The sequence below is a fragment of the Aplidium turbinatum genome, chromosome 1 (genome assembly GCF_918807975.1).
Source record: "Aplidium turbinatum chromosome 1, kaAplTurb1.1, whole genome shotgun sequence".
Lineage (NCBI taxonomy): Eukaryota > Metazoa > Chordata > Ascidiacea > Aplousobranchia > Polyclinidae > Aplidium > Aplidium turbinatum.
Window position 1 is genome coordinate 58,419,128 of NC_137472.1, and position 17,489 is coordinate 58,436,616.

Sequence of the window (17,489 nt, forward strand, 5' to 3'; positions counted from 1 at the left end):
CAAGAGGAGCTCAAAGATTCACATTTTTGCACAATTTTTAACCACATATCAAAAACCCTACTAAAATTTAGCATACCGCACGAGATCGATCAAACTGGAACATCAGCCATGGTACCTACAGAGAGACATTGGTTTTTGTCACAAATTTTAACTGCACCCGAACTGATGATGCAAACTAACTCATGTTTTTTTTGTCGCTATGTTGGGTCTTAAGATTTGTATCGTGGATGACGTCTTCTAGATAGTTCTTCAACTTGCCTTTATAGTTTTGCTTTTTCATGTATGTATTTTCGCTTCTAATCCCCATTTGGCCTTCACGAATTTATTTCATCATTTGCCTTTTCAGTTTTTCGTTTCCTTGATTCGTTTTAAATTTAGAGCCTGCGTAATAATTTTGTTACCCAATTACTCCCAGGTATCCAAACAGATGGTGGCGGGGGCGAAGGTGATGAGGGGGCCAGACTGGAAGTGGAAGAATCAAGATGGAAGATCCATTGGAACCATCAATGCCCCTGTGTCTGATGGTAAGTTCCTGTTTAGTCTTGCAGTTTGACAGGTCTGCACTTTTCTTTCATCCACACTCCACAGATCACTATTTTCTCCACTACAATAGTTAATTCCTTTCATCTCAAGATCTTACATTTTCATCATTTTTCTTGCTCTTTTCTGTATTTCTTTCATACAAACCTCAATTGCATCACTGTAAGTCCTAGTGGTGAAGAGTATGTCTTATCCGTTCATGTACATTGTGCAATCGTTAAGGAACTACAACAATAAGTTAGCTATTTCAACGTTTTCCGTCCTTGTTCCCCGTTGTGCGAGGGTTATACGTCAGCAAGTTTCGATGCCGCTTGATGGTGGCTTTCCAAGCACCGCTATGATAAACCATGACCTGTACAAGGTTCCCTCTTCTACGGTCTCTCCGCACGGTATCGCACCACTTCTTCTTTGGCCGTCCACGTGAGTTCAGAAATGTAGGCAATAGCTTGAAGAAAGTCCAACGTTGTTTCTAGAAGCTTGTTTGTTTTCCAGGTTGGGTGGATGTTACTTGGGCAAACGGAGTCACCAACTTGTACCGGATGGGAGCGGACGGGAAGTATGATCTCAAACTAAGTCCCAAGGATGAGGGAAAGCGAAGCTCGGACTCCCCAACCTCTCCATTGAGCACTCCTGGAGTTCTTTCCTCTTTGATGAAGAGTAATCGGTTGAATAGAACGAGTCGACACCACCGTTACGAGCAGGTGTGGTCATGTTTCATCGATTGACAAGTTTGTTTTAACCGTTGACCGCTAACGTACTGAACATATGTATCTCCACTTTCGACAACTATTCTATGAGTATAGAATATTACAATTTTCAACCCCTCACTTCCCAGACAGCAAATCAATCACTTTTTACATTGATTCAACGACTGATTTGCTGTCTGGATTGCACGCTATTAGAAAACAACCTTGCAGTTCACGCTCCACGCGTTGTTTTTGTATGGTAGCAGGTAAGGTTATTTTGCTGCCTGAAGGTGAAGACGGTCATGCCAACTTAAACTTTGTAAAGTGGTGTTGTCTTAAATTGGAGATAAAGCGACCTTTTGAAGATAAAGGAAAGCCAAACACCCTCAAAACGCATAATCACTGTTACATACCGTTTGCCTGATTTAATTATAACTTCATCTTCCAATCATGTGGTTGGTGTCCATCCTCCTGGCAGAGATACTGAGGCCGTCCTAATGACTAAAGCAGTTGTGTCCTACTGTCCATCGCTGTCAATTGTTGTTGCTTTCGGTTGCCGAACACTCTTTGAAATCTATTGCTTTTTTTAGTTTCTGGCCAACCGACGTTCAAACGAACCCAGCAACACAAGTTCAAACAGAGGCTACCGGTACGCTCTCTCTCATCGTCTGTCGAACAACTCGTCGCGCAATGACAATGGGAGGAACTCACGGAACCGCGTGCGCTCCGATTCCAGCGATGCGTCTCAGGACACACAGAAGCCCCAGAGATCGGTCATGTCCATGGTGAGAGCGTTGAGGAATGCCAAGGACAACAAAAAGTCTTCCAACAAATCTTTAGCTGTGAGTTGATTCTTGAGAATTGCATGCAATTGATCGTGTCACTTGTCGTTTAATTAGAGATGCTTTTATGGCTACCTTAAAATATGGCTTATCACGTTTCGCTGACATTCTCGAGTGTCTAAAGATTATATTTTTGCGGCTCTCTAATGTCAAGAGAGCCGCAACAAGATTGGCGAAGTGTTTTGTTTGTGGGAAATGCTGTAAAGGAAGGAATGAAGTGGAAGGCCATGATGATGAGTTCTGCCATGGAATCGAAACAGTGACAGACTTCTGTTATTTGGGTGATCGGATAAATGGAAGTGGTGGATGTGAAGCAGCGGTGACAACAAGGGCAAGATTGGGCTGGGCAAAGTTCAGGGAATGTGGGGAAATGTTGCATGGCAGAAAAGTTTCACTAAGGATGAAAGGAAAAGTATATCGGAGCTGTGTGCGGCCTGCAATGCTATATGGTAGCGAGACATGGGTATTGAGAGAGAGTGAACTGGCAATCCTGAGAAGAACGGAAAGGTCAATGGTGAGAGCAATGTGTGGGGTGAAAGCGAGAAGGGAAAAAAGGACTGAAGAATTGTTGGATATGCTAGAGATGAGAAAGACCATAGACCAACTGGCAAGGGCAAATGGAGTAAGATGGTATGGACATGTGATAAGGAAGGAGGAAGGAAGTTTTCTTAGAAAGGCACTAGATCTAAAGGTAGATGGGAAGAGGAAACGCGGTCGTCCAAGAAGAACGTGGAAACAACAAGTGAAGGATGAATTTAAAAAAGTCGGAATGAAGGAGGAAGATGCAAGGGACAGGGTGAAATGGAGAAAAGGGATTAAAACAATTGCTGCGCGGAAACAATCGGCCACCCCCACTAGTGGGGAACAAACCGACGATGGATTATGATGATGATTTTCTCATCTGACTGGTTATGTTGTAAGCCGTTCGATCACCTGTAAGAGGCAAAAACAATATGACAAAACAAAACATTGTTTGTTAAAAAGTGGTAGTCAGGGTCGTTGACAGCCGTCGATAAAATCTGAAAAAGTAACAAATCAGGTATCAACTCCAGACAACCATGGATGTTTTGGACGGGAAAATATAAAACGGAATATTTCCATTTTGGCCTGTATGTCACGTGACAACGTAGCCTGCTGTATGTCACGTGACAACACTTGCCTATAAAAGCCTTGTCGTCAACATGTTTTGTCTTTCTTTCAGGGTAAATCTGAAAGCAAAGCTGCCACGCCCATCTCACCTACACCGGAAAGAAGCGGCTCAGCGCCACCTAACGACGTGCCTCGAAGCGGAAGTGGTTCGTCATCATCGTCATATGGCGCATACGAGGTAAGGATACAGCTGTGCTCTCAAGGCTTGCTCTGAGGTGTAAAATAAACTTTCACGTCCACGGCATATAGAATAGGCTGAGAGCCCTAGTTAACGGAGGCGATTTTCTTTTCCCCAAAACCCAACAATTACAAAGAGTTTCGAAGTTGAGTATTCCACCAACTGAAGTCACTTCACCTGAACCATAGATTTTGCACACTGTTGCTGTAGGTGTAATCACGAAGAGGTTAAACTCAGCTGGAGAGTATCACCTTTGATTGCGATGCTTAGGCCAAGACCCCAGTAAAGCCTCACAGGTTATCTCTCTGCAACTCATTGCATTATAAATCATGTGCTTAAAGTCCGACCTGCCAGTGAAGCGTATTATGACGCCAAAATTACATGTTTAAGCTGCATTATTTGAAAACAATCCATTGACATAAAACACAGCTTAGCATTGACATCATTTCAACTATTTTTTACTTGTTTAGGGTGACGATTTTCCTTATTTGGAAGAAGACTCTTCCTTGGATAGAGACGATAAAGGTCTTCTGGATGGGAGAACTTGCCATTTAGGATCGTACAAGACGAAGAATAAAGATTCCACTGCTGCTTTGGTTCGAAGGAGGATACGAAAGCTGATGAGCGAGGTAGCTCTCTTCTTCATCCATAACAATAGAGCTAAAAAGCAATCTCTGCAGCTGCATCGTTACAACATCCGTGTAGTCCTCTTCGATATTTAATCCTCCCATATCTTCCTGCAAGTCCTTCATATCACCTCTTTCAGTTTAGGAATTTTATCATGAGAATGGACCTATGGTTTTTTATTTTAGCTTGATTTGTTATTGCAGCAACCAGAAGTAAATTTACTTCCTGGAGCAAACTTCACGTGCAAGGTAGTTCATTTATTAAAGCAGGAAAAATGAACTGCATGATAAATGTCCAGTTTTCGGTTCGAAAATACTTTGTGACGAAAAATTTATCTTTGAATCTTCGTCAAGGCGTAAATGAGAGAAAACAGTTGAGAATCTCTGCATTGCAGCCTTGCCTGATGAGTTTTTTCGTCTTTGCAGGAAAATCTTCTTTCTCTTCCCGCAACTGCTGTGGCGACTTCCAACTCTTCTCCTGCTGAGACTCCCCTTAGTAGGTCCACATCTGAAACTTCCAATGAAGTTAATAAGCCATCCGATCTGAGTTCCTTCAAAGATGTTTGGTGAGTATCTTTTCTATGGAGACAATAAGAAAAGTGTCATCGAAGACAATTGGAAGTATAGTTTACTTCATACTGTCAACCTCAGAGGCCGAGCCTACCACTAGTTTACGGCATCTACCTACATTCTACAAGTATATTAGGCTGGAAGGTTTTGATAAAAGAATGCTTTATTTTGAGAACAAAGATTTTCTGACGTTAGGAAGATTAGTTATCGATAAAAATATTTTCTAAAATAAATGCTGCTCATGTGATACTTTCTAAAAAAAAATACTGCTCATGTAATATATTCTAAAAAAAATGCTGCTCATGTGATGTGTTAAGTTGTGTGAATTTTTAATGACCAAGAATAACAGCAAGTTTTAACAGACGCTTTCTGCACTTAAACTCATTCATCAGAAATGTATAAACTAGGCGCCGACTTTTCAAAAAACCTTGGGGGGCGAGAAAGGTGATGACGTCATAACCGTAACGCTATTTTACTCAATTAAAATAGTCTTTGATTAAGCTTAGTGTCTTGTTTATATTGACAAATAGGTCACAAACCGAATTTATTACAACCGCTGCTTGAAAGGATTAGTTTTACGCATGCAGTACGCCCAGTCGTAAAAATTTTGATATTGTTAGCTCATAATTGGAACAGTTGGAAAACAAGACGATTCGTTTCCTTTTCGCGCGAGTGAATAACAACGATCAAGACAGTGAAGTTATCGAAATAAAACGCAAAAAATCATGATCTCAAGCAGAGTGAAAACCCGCTATCAGTTTTATTAACCTCGTTTCGCTAATTACTTACTTTCAAAGCGTTAACACGGCGAAGTGTTTTCTCTTCTGTTTTTTATCGAAAGTCTTTATAGTCTTTTATTGAATACAGTAGGCTATATACTCGAGTAAAGGTCGAGATGTTCGCAAGTGATTTTCACCTCAAAAAGGCAAGTTCAACTAACACGGGACATGCTGTTGTCTCCAGCTCGGCAGTTTTCAAAATGAACGTACTAAAAATCATTGTCGACGTAGATTACGGAGTGTGAAATCGCGTCGGCCTAAGTAAAAGTTTTGAATACGTTTATTTGCAGTGATTCAAACTTAATTTTCAAATTCAATGATTTCTTGTCAATTCTAAACTTTATGCACTTGTTGAGCAATATGCAAAGCTCACGAGACAAAACAGAAAGAGCTGTTTTAAGAGATCATTTTTTTATTTTTGCGTGTAGGATATAATCGTTCTTATTATTACGTCACATTCCATGATCGTTAAAGTTGATGTCAAACCTTACCGGCCGCATAAAACAATGATGTCTGGTTGGTTAGGTGATAATGGCGGTAAGAGACGTCGTTAATGCAGGCAATATTTGCGACCAAGACCATTAAACACCTTTTCTTTTATCAGTTTTCGATTTAATTCTCACACATTGCGAACAAAACAATGCGTTCTGTTGAATCATAATTGTCTCACAGCGGGGAAGACCTCGTTGAAAATAGCGCGTCTAATTTAGCTGGTTTACTGAATATTGCCGTGAATAGCTACGTGACTACGTATTCCAGCAGCGTAAGTTACTCTACTATCTACTTTGAAATTTCCATACCGTAATACCGTATGAGAAAGCCATGCGATCAGCTGCTGTTTTGCGGGCAAGAGCAACGTAGGCTTTTCTTGCTTTCGGCATTCTTTAAGTCCGTTTAAATTATCTAAATCTCTTTTGCGAAGTGTTTTATCTTTAAAACACCACTTGTAATCACCATTTTTGTTGCCCCTCAACCATAAATTTACGGGGGGCACGGCCCCCCCGGAAGTCGGCGCGTATGTGTATAAACTACTCAAAACACATCCAGCTCACTTCATTGTTGAGTGAAATGTATAAAACACATCCAGCTCACTTCATTGTTGTGTACCCAACTTCTGTATGTCATACAGAAGAGTCTTAACTGTAATTGTGACGTCATATTGCGTTATTTCAACGTAGATGTGTTACATATCTTTACCTTTGCAGGAAAAGTGTTGTGTCCAGTGTCGCATCTTCATCCACGGAATCAATCCGCACCGATTCTTTGACAGATCTTGACGTCCTTCACATGATAGTGCAGAGGAGGGAGCAGAACAGCAGTCCGAAGGATGCCACAGAGAACCCATCAGAACACCCTGGTCAGAAAAGCCTCTCTTTGGAGTCTGTTCATGAAGAGGGAAAGGTTTGTCTCGTTTTTTTAAAAATTTTGCAAGAATATGGATTGTCCTCTCACTTCAAAGGAAGTCATCGACACGTTTCTTTAAATGAGTGTCACATTTGTGAAAGAATCAACTCTAAAGATGTTTGTAAAGTGACAAACTATGTTGTACTGTTGTTGTTTTAAATTGGTAACGAAATAGTGCGTTTCCTTTACGTACTCTTTTGTTTTTGGACGTGTTGTTTTTTTGCGCTATGGAACGCTTCAGAGCAAGAAATTGGATGAAGTACATGACTTTCGCTTGTTGTGGTTAATAACAATCAAATAAGAATGTTGTGTGTCGAGATGAACTTATTGAACTGATGACATTGCAGAAGTTCTCTCGGCCTTCTAGCGGGACTTCTTCATCCCAACGGGACGTTTCCTCTGGAAGCTCCTCCAGCAACCTCCTTCCTTCTCCTGGTGAACCGGTAAGACCTCGATGCTTTGTTACGCCATCGAATAGTCACCGATGTCGTCATAAAGCTTTAGTTTAAAATGAGATTTTTCAACATGCATCTATTTATGAAATTTATTACGTTTTTTGTTGTGAAACTGTAAGATACGCTCCCACAAACAAAATATTAAAGATGTTAACCAGCAAGACATTCAAGTTGCTTCATGAAACGTCGGAAATAAAGCCGGCTATCTTCAACATCTTGTGGATGTTGTAACTTAGTTCACAGTCATCCAAAGAGCACAAGAGATTTTCTTCATATCATCATCTCATCAGTTCGTGTTTAGCCTATCAGTTATTTTTTATCTGATTAGTTTTTCAACTCCTCCAGGTCAGTGCCAGTGTGTCCGTCCCGAACCTCTCCTCCTCCCAGGAGGCATCCCAACTGATGGAGAGCTTTGTGAGGAGCATGACTCGCGCATCAGCTGTTCTCAATGTCAATAACATCTCCAACAGCGAAGAGAACAACTTGAACGCTCAGCTGGACACACCTGACGTTGTTGGTAAGTTGATTGTTTCCTCGCAAGTGGCCTGTGATTCCAAATCACTGGGAGTTTGTGTATTGAGAAATAAAGAAATTAAGAATTTCAATATGTTTATAGTTTAATTTATGTACCCTAATATGGATTTTTCAAATAGTGAAATCATGAAAACATGCAAATATGCAAATCTTTTTTAGTTTTACAAAAAATGTCTTTAAAAAAAGGTTAGACTGATACTTGGCTCCCAATGCTACAATAATAGAAATTATGTCTAAAACAGCCAATCACTCATCTTCATTCGCAGTGTCGAACCCACTCACCACAGCCCAGAGTGTCCCTAATCTCTCCTCCCCTGTTACCGTAACCACAGGACTGCCCGCCTCAACCACTGTGTCCAACTCTTTCCTTATGAAGGCTTTCTCAAGCGCTCTGTCAAGTGGTGAAAACGAGTCAGGTCAGACGTCTGTGCCTTTACTTGGCTATTGTCTTTATGTGAAGTCAGCTCACACTTTTTATCATCTTCTAACTGTCAATGTTTTTAACCCACCGTGGCCCATTTGTACAGGGCAGCGGGGGGTGATGATAAAGAATAATAATGATGATGATAAACTCATACTTGATTCCAAGCATTGAGGGATGAGAAGAACGTGAACCATGCAAAGTTCTGTAGAGACATTACATGGACCCCACAAACATGCGATTGTCTTCATTTTTTTTACAGATTTCCTTCGTTGCTTGGTGGCTGATCTTCCGAGTCTTGACTCTGCTTCGGCTGCTCTTCTTGCCGATCTTGACGATGGAAATGAAGATGAAGAAAATGAAGACGACGACGAGTTCGAAGACATCATGGTACATTTCATGCAACAGAATTTTACACTGCTGGTTCTACTTTTCCTGTACTTGATGTAAACTACATCTAGCAACGCTGAAACGACGTAGAATGGATAGATTTAATGATTAGGCCAGCAAACATTATGATGGCATCCCAAATGGCAAATCTGTCGCTTTTTACATTGATTCAACGTCTGCAGGCGTTGAATCAGTTTAAAATAAGACTTTTGCTGTCTGGGAGGTTGCAGGTGAGGACTCACTGGTCTTTTTTGTCGGTTTTGTGTTAAAAACCTTATTATTTTCGCCAGATGCAAGACTACGACAATGATGTTGAAAACAACTTTGCCTTGCTCGGAGTTGAGAGGTCCATGTTGAACACGAAGAAGAATTCCTCCAGCAGCGCTCGCGCATGGGATGATGATTTCACAGTGAAGCATCACCTAAAAGCTCTCATCCCTGCGTTTGATCCTCGTCCAGGAAGGACCAACGTCCAGCAGACTGTGGACCTTGAAATCCCACCTCCAGGTATTCCTGTCGCATCCAGGGTTATACGCAGTGGTTAAAGATTTAAATTAAGTGGAATCGAAAGCAAGAAAGCCAATTTCTAGCTTCTTGTCAAGAAACAGTCACTTGCTCATAAGCGGTGTCGAACCACGGTCCTTTCGAGCGTCTTACAATGTTCTCGTCACATTGTCAAATATTATCTGACATCATCAAAAGTTGCCCTGACATCCGGCTAAACCTATACCGGCTGAGATGAGCATGAGGCAGAGGAATCCTTGTAATGAAGTCGACAAGCATTGTATTAAATGTCTTGTTATGGCAAAGTGCCGTGCTGGTGGGAATTCTCCAATCAGGACTCTTCCGAATGTCGCAGAAAGGTTCTCAGCACGGCTTACCCAGCCGACAAACTCCAAATATAAAACCATTTCCCTCGCTTTACTCTCCCCAGTGTATTGCACAATGCACATTAGGGTGGGGTGAAAAAGTACTAATTTTGGATTTGAGCATTCTCTCGCAGATATTTCTTGTGGAGGTTTGAGAAAACATCACACAAAAAATTTCAGCGATTTTTGACAACAGGAACCTACCCACTTTTTGAGTTGAAATTTCATAATATTTCAAAAAATCCCTAAAATTTCAAAGTTTTTTTCGCATTATTTAAAGTTGATATAATATTGTAATATTTCTTTTATACCTAAAACTATTAGTTTACTTTTGTGTTTTTCCCAATAAGGGGCCAATAGATGCAAATTAAAGTAGGAAAATGAATCACAAAAAGTGTAAAAATCTTGGATTTTTTCTAAAAATTTACCAAAGTCAAAAGTTACAGTATCTAGTTTTGTATAGGCCAATAATTCCCGCAGTCAATAGTTTCTGCGTCGAATAGTCTGGTTAGTTTCTGCGTCGTTTACCCTTGAGTGATTGTCTGACAATTTGATAGAGACGGTCTTCTTCTTTCGTTTGAGACTAGATCAAATTTCCGGGCATGTGGTGGAGAGCCAGGTGAGTGTAGCTTCGTCCAGCGTTGCTATGCCATGCGTTCCATTTGGTTCGAGAACGACATGGTCAGCAGTTTGTTCCTTCGCGCCGCATTTGCAGGCCGATGAGGGAGCCAGACCTCACTCGTGCATGTTGGAATGGAAGCGACCGACTCCGGTTCGGATTCTGTTGAGCTTGACCCAAGTCGGCCGAAGCAGGTCCATACCAGGGGGGCGCGCCACCGGGTGGGGTATAAAACCATGTAGTTTGGTGTCGGTGGCGCACCACGCTGCATTCCAAGTGTCTTCCATGAAGTGTGCTGCGCTGATGGCATGATCGCTGAATGGATGTATAGTAATTCAACAGCAGCTGGCACAAAAGGGTGTTTTCACTTTAGTTGCCAGGGAGATTCCTGAGGTGAGATGTTGAGTTTTGCATGGAGCAAGTGGTTAGGATCCCCCGCCAGGCAAGCCAGGTGTATGATGGCTCTCTTTCGGCGGAGCTCAGCAGGTTGGATGCCTGCAAGGATTGGTAAGTAGGCTACTCTGTTGGAGTTGGGCGCAGGCATTCAGTCACAGTTCGCAATGCGTCGTTGATTGGGCTGTCGATGAAGCGGGTGTGGGTACTGCGGCATCAGGCAGGGGCGCAGTATTCAGCAGTGGAGTGAACCAGAGCCAGGGTTGCAGTGCGCAAGGTGTCAGCACCTGCACCCCAAGTTTTGCCTACCAGACATCTCAGCAGGGTGACGCGAGATGTCAGCTTTTTGCACAGTGACTGTAAATGGTATGTGAGTGACCTGTCAAGTGTAACCCCAATGTATGTTGGTTCTGGGCAGGGCGGCAGAATTTTGCCGTTAACGGTCACTTTCAGGTCACGTTTTGCCTACCTGTTGTTGAGATGGAAGGCTGCCGTCACAGCTTTACTTTCGCTGAGTTTCAGTTTCTATTGATGAAGGTATCCAGATATGGTCGTCATGTCTTGGCTCAACGTCGTTTGTAATGATTGCCAGTCTTTCGCAGAGTACAAGATGGCCAAGTCATCAGCATATGCATATTTGTCAGATGTTGTTGATGGTAGGTCGTGCGTATAGACGTTGAAAAGGAGGGGAGCCAAGACTGATCCCTGTGGGACACCGTTTTTGATTCGCCACAGTCTACTTGGTTTTCCGCTTCCGGTGGTAAGGGTAAAACTCCTGTTGTGGATAAGTTCCATGATCATTTTGACCATGTGCCTGTCAGGGAGTAGGCGGAGTAGCTTGTAGACTAGGCCACGGTGCCAAACAGTGTCATAGGCTGCTGTTAGGTCGATAAAAACAGCCCCCGCTTTCTTTTATGCCGAGAAATTCTCCTCAATATCCTGAGTTAGTAGTGTGACTTGGTCTACAGTTGACCTTCCGTGTCGGAAACCAGCTTGTTCTTTGGGAAGCAGTGGGTCGATTATTGGTTCGACACGGGCGTAGATCAGTCTCTCAAGGATCTTGAAAGGGATGCAGAGCTAGGAGATGGGGCGATAGCTCTTTGCATCGTCTAGTGGTTTGTTTGGCTTAGAGATTGCGACGACCAGAGATCTTCTTCATACTTTAGGAATCTTGAGGCGGCGCAGGCAGGACGACAGGAAATCGCATAACCAGGACTTTAGAACATAACCAGCTTGCATGATAAGCTCTGGACATATCCTATCTGGACCAGGGGCCTTACCAGGTTTTAGGTGCTTGAGGGCAGCATTGAATTCGCTCCGTGAGAAGGAGCTAGAAATGCTCTCCTGGTTGGGTGTGTTGTTCTTCCAAAGCTTTGTCACTTCTTTGGTAACAAACCGATTGGAGGTACGGTCACACGGCTTATATCTCCCATTTTTTATTACCTGCGATGCGATCTTATTAGCAGGAATGGGACATTGTCGGGGTGATTGTCTTGATCGTTCGGTAAGGTTAGGCTATTGAGTGTGCTCCACGCTGTACGGCTTGAGTGCGAGAGATTGGATGGTCTCTGTCCAGCGTTCTTTTCTTTTTGCATCGAGTCTTTCCAGAAGAGCCTTGGCGGCTGAGGGTGTTGTTTGACCATCTGAAGAGCTAACAAAAGATTGGTAGAGGCGCTCGCACTCTGCATCCCAGCACGGAGTGTAGTTACTTCTACGACCGCAGCACACTCTGAAAATGTGATAATGGCAATGCTTGCTGATGACTCCAGAGAAGTTCGAGAAAATGCAGTCATGGCTATATTGAAAATTCGCAATGAGGCAAATATTGGTGATAGATCCGTTCGGAAGTTTGTTGTTCCAACGATAAATTATGAGGCCAACCATTATTCCGACATCACCGTATATTTATGTTATGAACCTATCTTCACAAACACAATTACATCTGATGACATCATCTCGTACCGTGAAAGCAAAATAGAAGTGAAAAGCTATCCAAACCACTCGCAATCAGTAGAAAGAATTGTGAAATTGGTGACTGATGCATCGTACAAAGTGTGTGGGTTTGATTGAAGACATGGATTCATCCGTGCTGGTATAGCTTCCAGGAATCTGATTCCTGTTGCAGACACAAAGGCGCACTACAGCCAAGCACATTTGTAGATACTGTTAACACTAAAATCAAGTGCTAGTATATTTGTGTTACAATTGAATTAGTGACTGTTGAATCCAATTGATTTTGCATGTCTATCATTTTGTATTCCCAAAACTGATTTTAAAATGCAATGGTAGGCAATTCGATTTTTGGAAAAAATTGCATGTTTTTGCAAAAAAAATAAAGCAATCGAATCTCAAAACCTAAAAAAAACTTGTATTAGAAGCTAGTCCAAGTCAGTATTAGTGCAATGCAAAATAGTATATTGAAGATCTAGCCAAAAAAAGTGTCTTTAAAGTTCTATTTTCATAAGCATGTTTCGCATATTTTTCGAAAAAGGCAGAATTTTCAACTCAAAAAGTGGGTAGGTTCCCAAGGTCAAAATTTCCTCAAATTCGGTTTTTGGTCGTTTTATGTTGTTCCACAAGAAATATCAACGAGACAAAGCAAAATTTTTGGTTCACCCCACCCTAATGCACATGTTAGGTTACCTCATGTTTTCTATATCTTGCATTCTTATCACAGGAACTCCAGAGTCACAACTCCTCTCGGAAAAGAACCGTCTGAGCTCCTCCGGGAGCGGAAAATTGAGACTCTATCTGAAGAACCACCAGAACGGGATTGAGATGCCTTTAGAGAGGAACGCCACTATCTTCAGCTGCGTCCAGAAGTTGACCATTGCCGCCGGTGGATCCACTAAACCTGACAAGCTCAAAAAACTTTGGGATTCTACATACACGTATGTGGAGTTGCTGTTGTAATGCAATATTGGCGTTTTTGGTGGGTTGTTATCAAACAGTGTTGACGTCTTCAAAGTCGTTTTTGTAGTTACGGCAATGCAGTATACCAATGTTAAACAAACCTATTTCGTAAATTTGCCTACTAATGTCAGAAACATGAACACTCCCTCAAATGACCTTTGCAATTTTGTCTGCCACGGCTGTAGATTGCTTTCTTATAATTCTATTTTGATCATAGCGACCATTGCATTGCCTTTGAAATCGAGTGGTTTTGTTTTTCAGGATAATCTACACCGACGAACACAACAGCAACGATACAAGCGAATTGGTGAGAACATATTACTTACAGACTGACTGTATCCGGCTTGCGTCAAGAAAGCTTGGCTTGCCCTGCCATTAGACAAAGCTGATGGCCTTGTCAAGTTTATGTGTGCTTGTTGAGTGTGCGCCATCAAGTCCACGCTAATCAACTCACGCACAGGCGTCTTCGCAAGGCACTCAAACTCTTTAACCATTTAAGAACTCACCGTTAGATTTTTTCTATTGCGAAAACCATCATCCTCGAAGACGAGGGATAGCCACCATCATCCGGCTTGCGTACTGACAGGAATAACCAACATTATCCTCATGTTTATTACTAGTCGAGTTTCTAAATCCATAGGTTCATATACTTTCGCCAGCTATTTGCGCAGCACAATTTGTGTCTTTAGTATACGTGCTCCTGGTTCAGCTCATGTACATCTCAAGTTTCAGCGCTTTGTGACCACACTAATGAAGGGCTGTCATTATTTTACGTCGTAGAGCCGTAACAACAACATTATTTGATGACGTAACTACGATGATAAGTTGGCTTTTCAAAAAACAACCCCGCATGTACGCATAAGAACAACGTTAACACAGCATAATGCTTGTCTATGTCACTTCGAGGTATAATAAAGCTAACTATTCATAATTATCTTTTTATATTTATTCATCATAATATCAAACTCCTGTTTCGTGGTTCTCACGTCAAAGAGCTGTAAAATAACAATGTTGCACTTTAGGAGCCCAACCAATGGAGCTTGGCTTATGTGACAAAATATCTTGGTTCTGAAAAGCTTCCAAAGGCCAAGTTGATGGACTTCTTTCAACACAACGCCACCGAAAGGTTCCTTCAAGCCTGCAACATGCAAGGCTCCAACAAGAATGTGAAACGAACGACCAACTGTAGCCAGCTTATTGAAGCGTATAAGGTGAGCACTGAACAGTCACGTTAAGTGAAGAGGTTTGGCTTTTAAAGTGTGTTTCAGGAATAGTTTAAAGTATGAAATTATGCCCTAACCTGCATATGTTTTTTTTTTTGCTGGAAGAAAGTTTTTGAAATTAAAAAGTATTTGAAAGTGAAAAATGTCAAAAATTCGAAGAAAGTGAAATAAACATGACGAATTCTTCATTGCAATGCCAAGGGCGTAGCGTCTGCACATTTTGTACACACAAGTGACTAATTTTCTAATCTGTCTTTTCTGCCATCACTAGAAGTACCTGAGCAACCCTTGCTACCAATACCGCAGCAACAGTGGCTCAGCCGTCCTCTCTTGCGCTTCACAAAACCCAACAAACCATGACGGCAGCGGGGAATCCCCAGGTCAGGGGTCAACCAACATCGTCGACATCCTGCAGCTTCTGCACAGGCTGCACAGTTTGGCCATCCAGCAAGGAGCCACAGACGACGCCGTGGATTTGTCCACCGACGATTTTGTCAGCAAGAAAGTGACCACCAAGCTACACCAGCAAATCGAGGTATCGGGTTTTGGATTCTTCGTCTTTTAAGTAGTCACCATGCTCAACCAGGAACAACCAAACTGTGCTTTAGCTTAAGTTGTCAAATAAGGATTTTTTCGTTGCATATTGCATTATTTACTTTTGGTGTTTCATGTCTGTTATACTTTTTGCACAACAATTTAATGGACAGGGAAGAAAATTTTCCAGTCCTAAAGTATTTTTTTGAAAATTCGCTTCTGATAAATTTCTACTTGGAGCAGCATCGAATTTTTACCATTGAAATTTCCAGTAAAATTTTCCTGTGTTTAAAAACATGTGAGTGTTTGAATATGTTGTTGATTAATGCCTGACGACATACTTTAAAAGGATATTTGGTTAGATGCACGGCTCAGTCAGGTACTCAGCTGATAATAAACATCTTGGATTACACTGTTGCTAAGTTGGATTATTTAGTAATTGGTGTGATGTTTCTCGTTTTAGGATTATTTGTGCCTTGCCTGCCAAGCCCTGCCCGATTGGTGTAACTGCATTGTACAAAAATATCCTTTCCTGCTGCCGTTTGATGCCAGACAGAAATACTTCTCTTGCGTTGCCTTTGGTGCTTCCAGGTGAGTTTCCATTCATATTTAATAGCAGGTTGGAATGAAAGACATTCTTTCCAAACCCCTGGAAACATTGTGAGCCACTTGGGTGTTAAGTACTTTCATTAAGTGAACGGAAAGAGAAGGAAGCCAACTTTTGTGTCCACCTTCAGGCATGCTTTTAAGTGTCCTGCAAAAGGCACAGCTGCATGCTCTTGAGCGGTGTCGAACAGGTGCCCTTTCGAGTGCCGTTCCAGGGATCTCACCACTTGGCTATGCAACTGGCGGTGAATCTTTATGTGGAATTTTAATAGTTTAAATTACAATTTTGTAAGTTTCAGTTATCACCACTAGACTAAATTCTTGTTTCAGGTCTATCGTGTGGCTTCAAAACCATACGGAATCCCAATTTGACCGCGCCCATGGACCTCGGCACTCAGCTCTGGCTGCCGCGGCAGTTGCAGCCGCCGTTGGCCGCAGAGATGACTCTAGTATTCAGGATCTTGTGCAACTCGGCAGACTGCGACACGACAGAGTGAAAGTAACAAGGGAGGAGGAGAAGTTTCTGGAGTGGGCGATCAACATCCTGACCGTCCACGCTCACAAGAAGTCCGTGCTGGAGGTAGGATTATTTTTATTCTTTGCTTTGAATCGTGCCATTGTCCGGTAGGGTGGATCGATTTAGGTGGCTGAAAATATTTTTTCCTCATTTTGCTTAGCTTGTGGTTGGAAAACTTGCCATTGGGTTTTTCAACACTGTGTAAAAAGTTTATTTTGATCGAACAAATTTTTGATCTGCCACCAGCCACTTGAAAATTTACTATTTCCTTCTAATGTCCAGTGCTGTGAACCATCACGTTAATCAAAAATTGCTTTTAATTCCTTAAAAAACGATTCGTTTTTGTATTCAGGTTGAATTCATTGGTGAAGAAGGAACCGGTTTAGGTCCGACCTTGGAGTTCTATGCTTTGGTGGCTGCGGAGCTGCAGAAGAAGTCGCTCGGTATCTGGTTGGTAGATGACAATCTGATCGACAATGAACAGAGACCTGTAAGTTGGTTCAATTAAATTTAATTTATTTTTCTGCTGGCGCGAACATGTAGAGAACGGCAAAGTAAACACACGAATTTGGCACCAACAAAAGGGAAACATGGCAAAACCAAAAGGTTTAAAATATGCAATAACAGTGTTTGGATGTCACTGTTTGTAATTTGCACAGCCACCAAACCTAGAAAAGAGATGAAAAAGATAAAAAAAATTGTGAAAATACTACAAAAATAGGGCTACAATTACAATCAACACTTGCCAGTGCAACGAGGGTGATTTTAATTTTAACCACCAGCTGAAGTTAAACATAACAAGCCTAATCCCTCTCTTTAACAAAAGAAAAAATAGGCCGAAAATTACTGTACAATGAACACTTGCAACAAGGGCGATTTAAACTTTACAGAACTACACACAAGTTTCCTGAACTTTTCACCTTGAAAGTTTAACGAAATTATGATGTAACAAAATCCGGTTGCTGTTAGATGAAGGAATTTTCTCGATTAAACTAAGCTGGCATTGCTGTATTGTACTCCAACGAAAGGTGGTTATCAGTTAATGTTGGGGAACGATCTATAGATTTATATTACGCTGGGTTACTACGCTTGTAGTGCGTCGGTGCATCTGTTCAGTTGTAGTAGTAGTAGTAGTGCGATGCCTGTGCTGATGGCCAGGCCATGTTATGGTGGCTGGGCAATCCTTGATCGAGGCTTGATCCTGGCTGATTGACGTACTTAATGCCGGGCTCGCAGTGTGG

General features: G+C 41.9%; 1 protein-coding gene across 1 annotated transcript in view; it reads left to right on the forward strand.

Annotated features, from left to right (window-relative positions):
* LOC145784000 (E3 ubiquitin-protein ligase HECTD1-like) overlaps nucleotides 1-17,489 on the forward strand; it is a 48,018-nt gene that overhangs the window by 24,830 nt on the left and 5,699 nt on the right. The window contains exons 25-43 of the mRNA XM_082595759.1: nucleotides 416-524; nucleotides 1,033-1,241; nucleotides 1,817-2,068; nucleotides 3,270-3,395; nucleotides 3,866-4,024; nucleotides 4,448-4,587; nucleotides 6,576-6,771; nucleotides 7,122-7,217; nucleotides 7,575-7,746; nucleotides 8,030-8,179; nucleotides 8,447-8,574; nucleotides 8,865-9,081; nucleotides 13,133-13,346; nucleotides 13,630-13,675; nucleotides 14,391-14,579; nucleotides 14,863-15,126; nucleotides 15,589-15,716; nucleotides 16,062-16,311; nucleotides 16,601-16,738. Coding sequence (XP_082451885.1) covers nucleotides 416-524; nucleotides 1,033-1,241; nucleotides 1,817-2,068; nucleotides 3,270-3,395; nucleotides 3,866-4,024; nucleotides 4,448-4,587; nucleotides 6,576-6,771; nucleotides 7,122-7,217; nucleotides 7,575-7,746; nucleotides 8,030-8,179; nucleotides 8,447-8,574; nucleotides 8,865-9,081; nucleotides 13,133-13,346; nucleotides 13,630-13,675; nucleotides 14,391-14,579; nucleotides 14,863-15,126; nucleotides 15,589-15,716; nucleotides 16,062-16,311; nucleotides 16,601-16,738 — 3,183 coding nt within the window. The remainder of the gene's footprint in view (nucleotides 1-415; nucleotides 525-1,032; nucleotides 1,242-1,816; nucleotides 2,069-3,269; nucleotides 3,396-3,865; nucleotides 4,025-4,447; nucleotides 4,588-6,575; nucleotides 6,772-7,121; nucleotides 7,218-7,574; nucleotides 7,747-8,029; nucleotides 8,180-8,446; nucleotides 8,575-8,864; nucleotides 9,082-13,132; nucleotides 13,347-13,629; nucleotides 13,676-14,390; nucleotides 14,580-14,862; nucleotides 15,127-15,588; nucleotides 15,717-16,061; nucleotides 16,312-16,600; nucleotides 16,739-17,489) is intronic.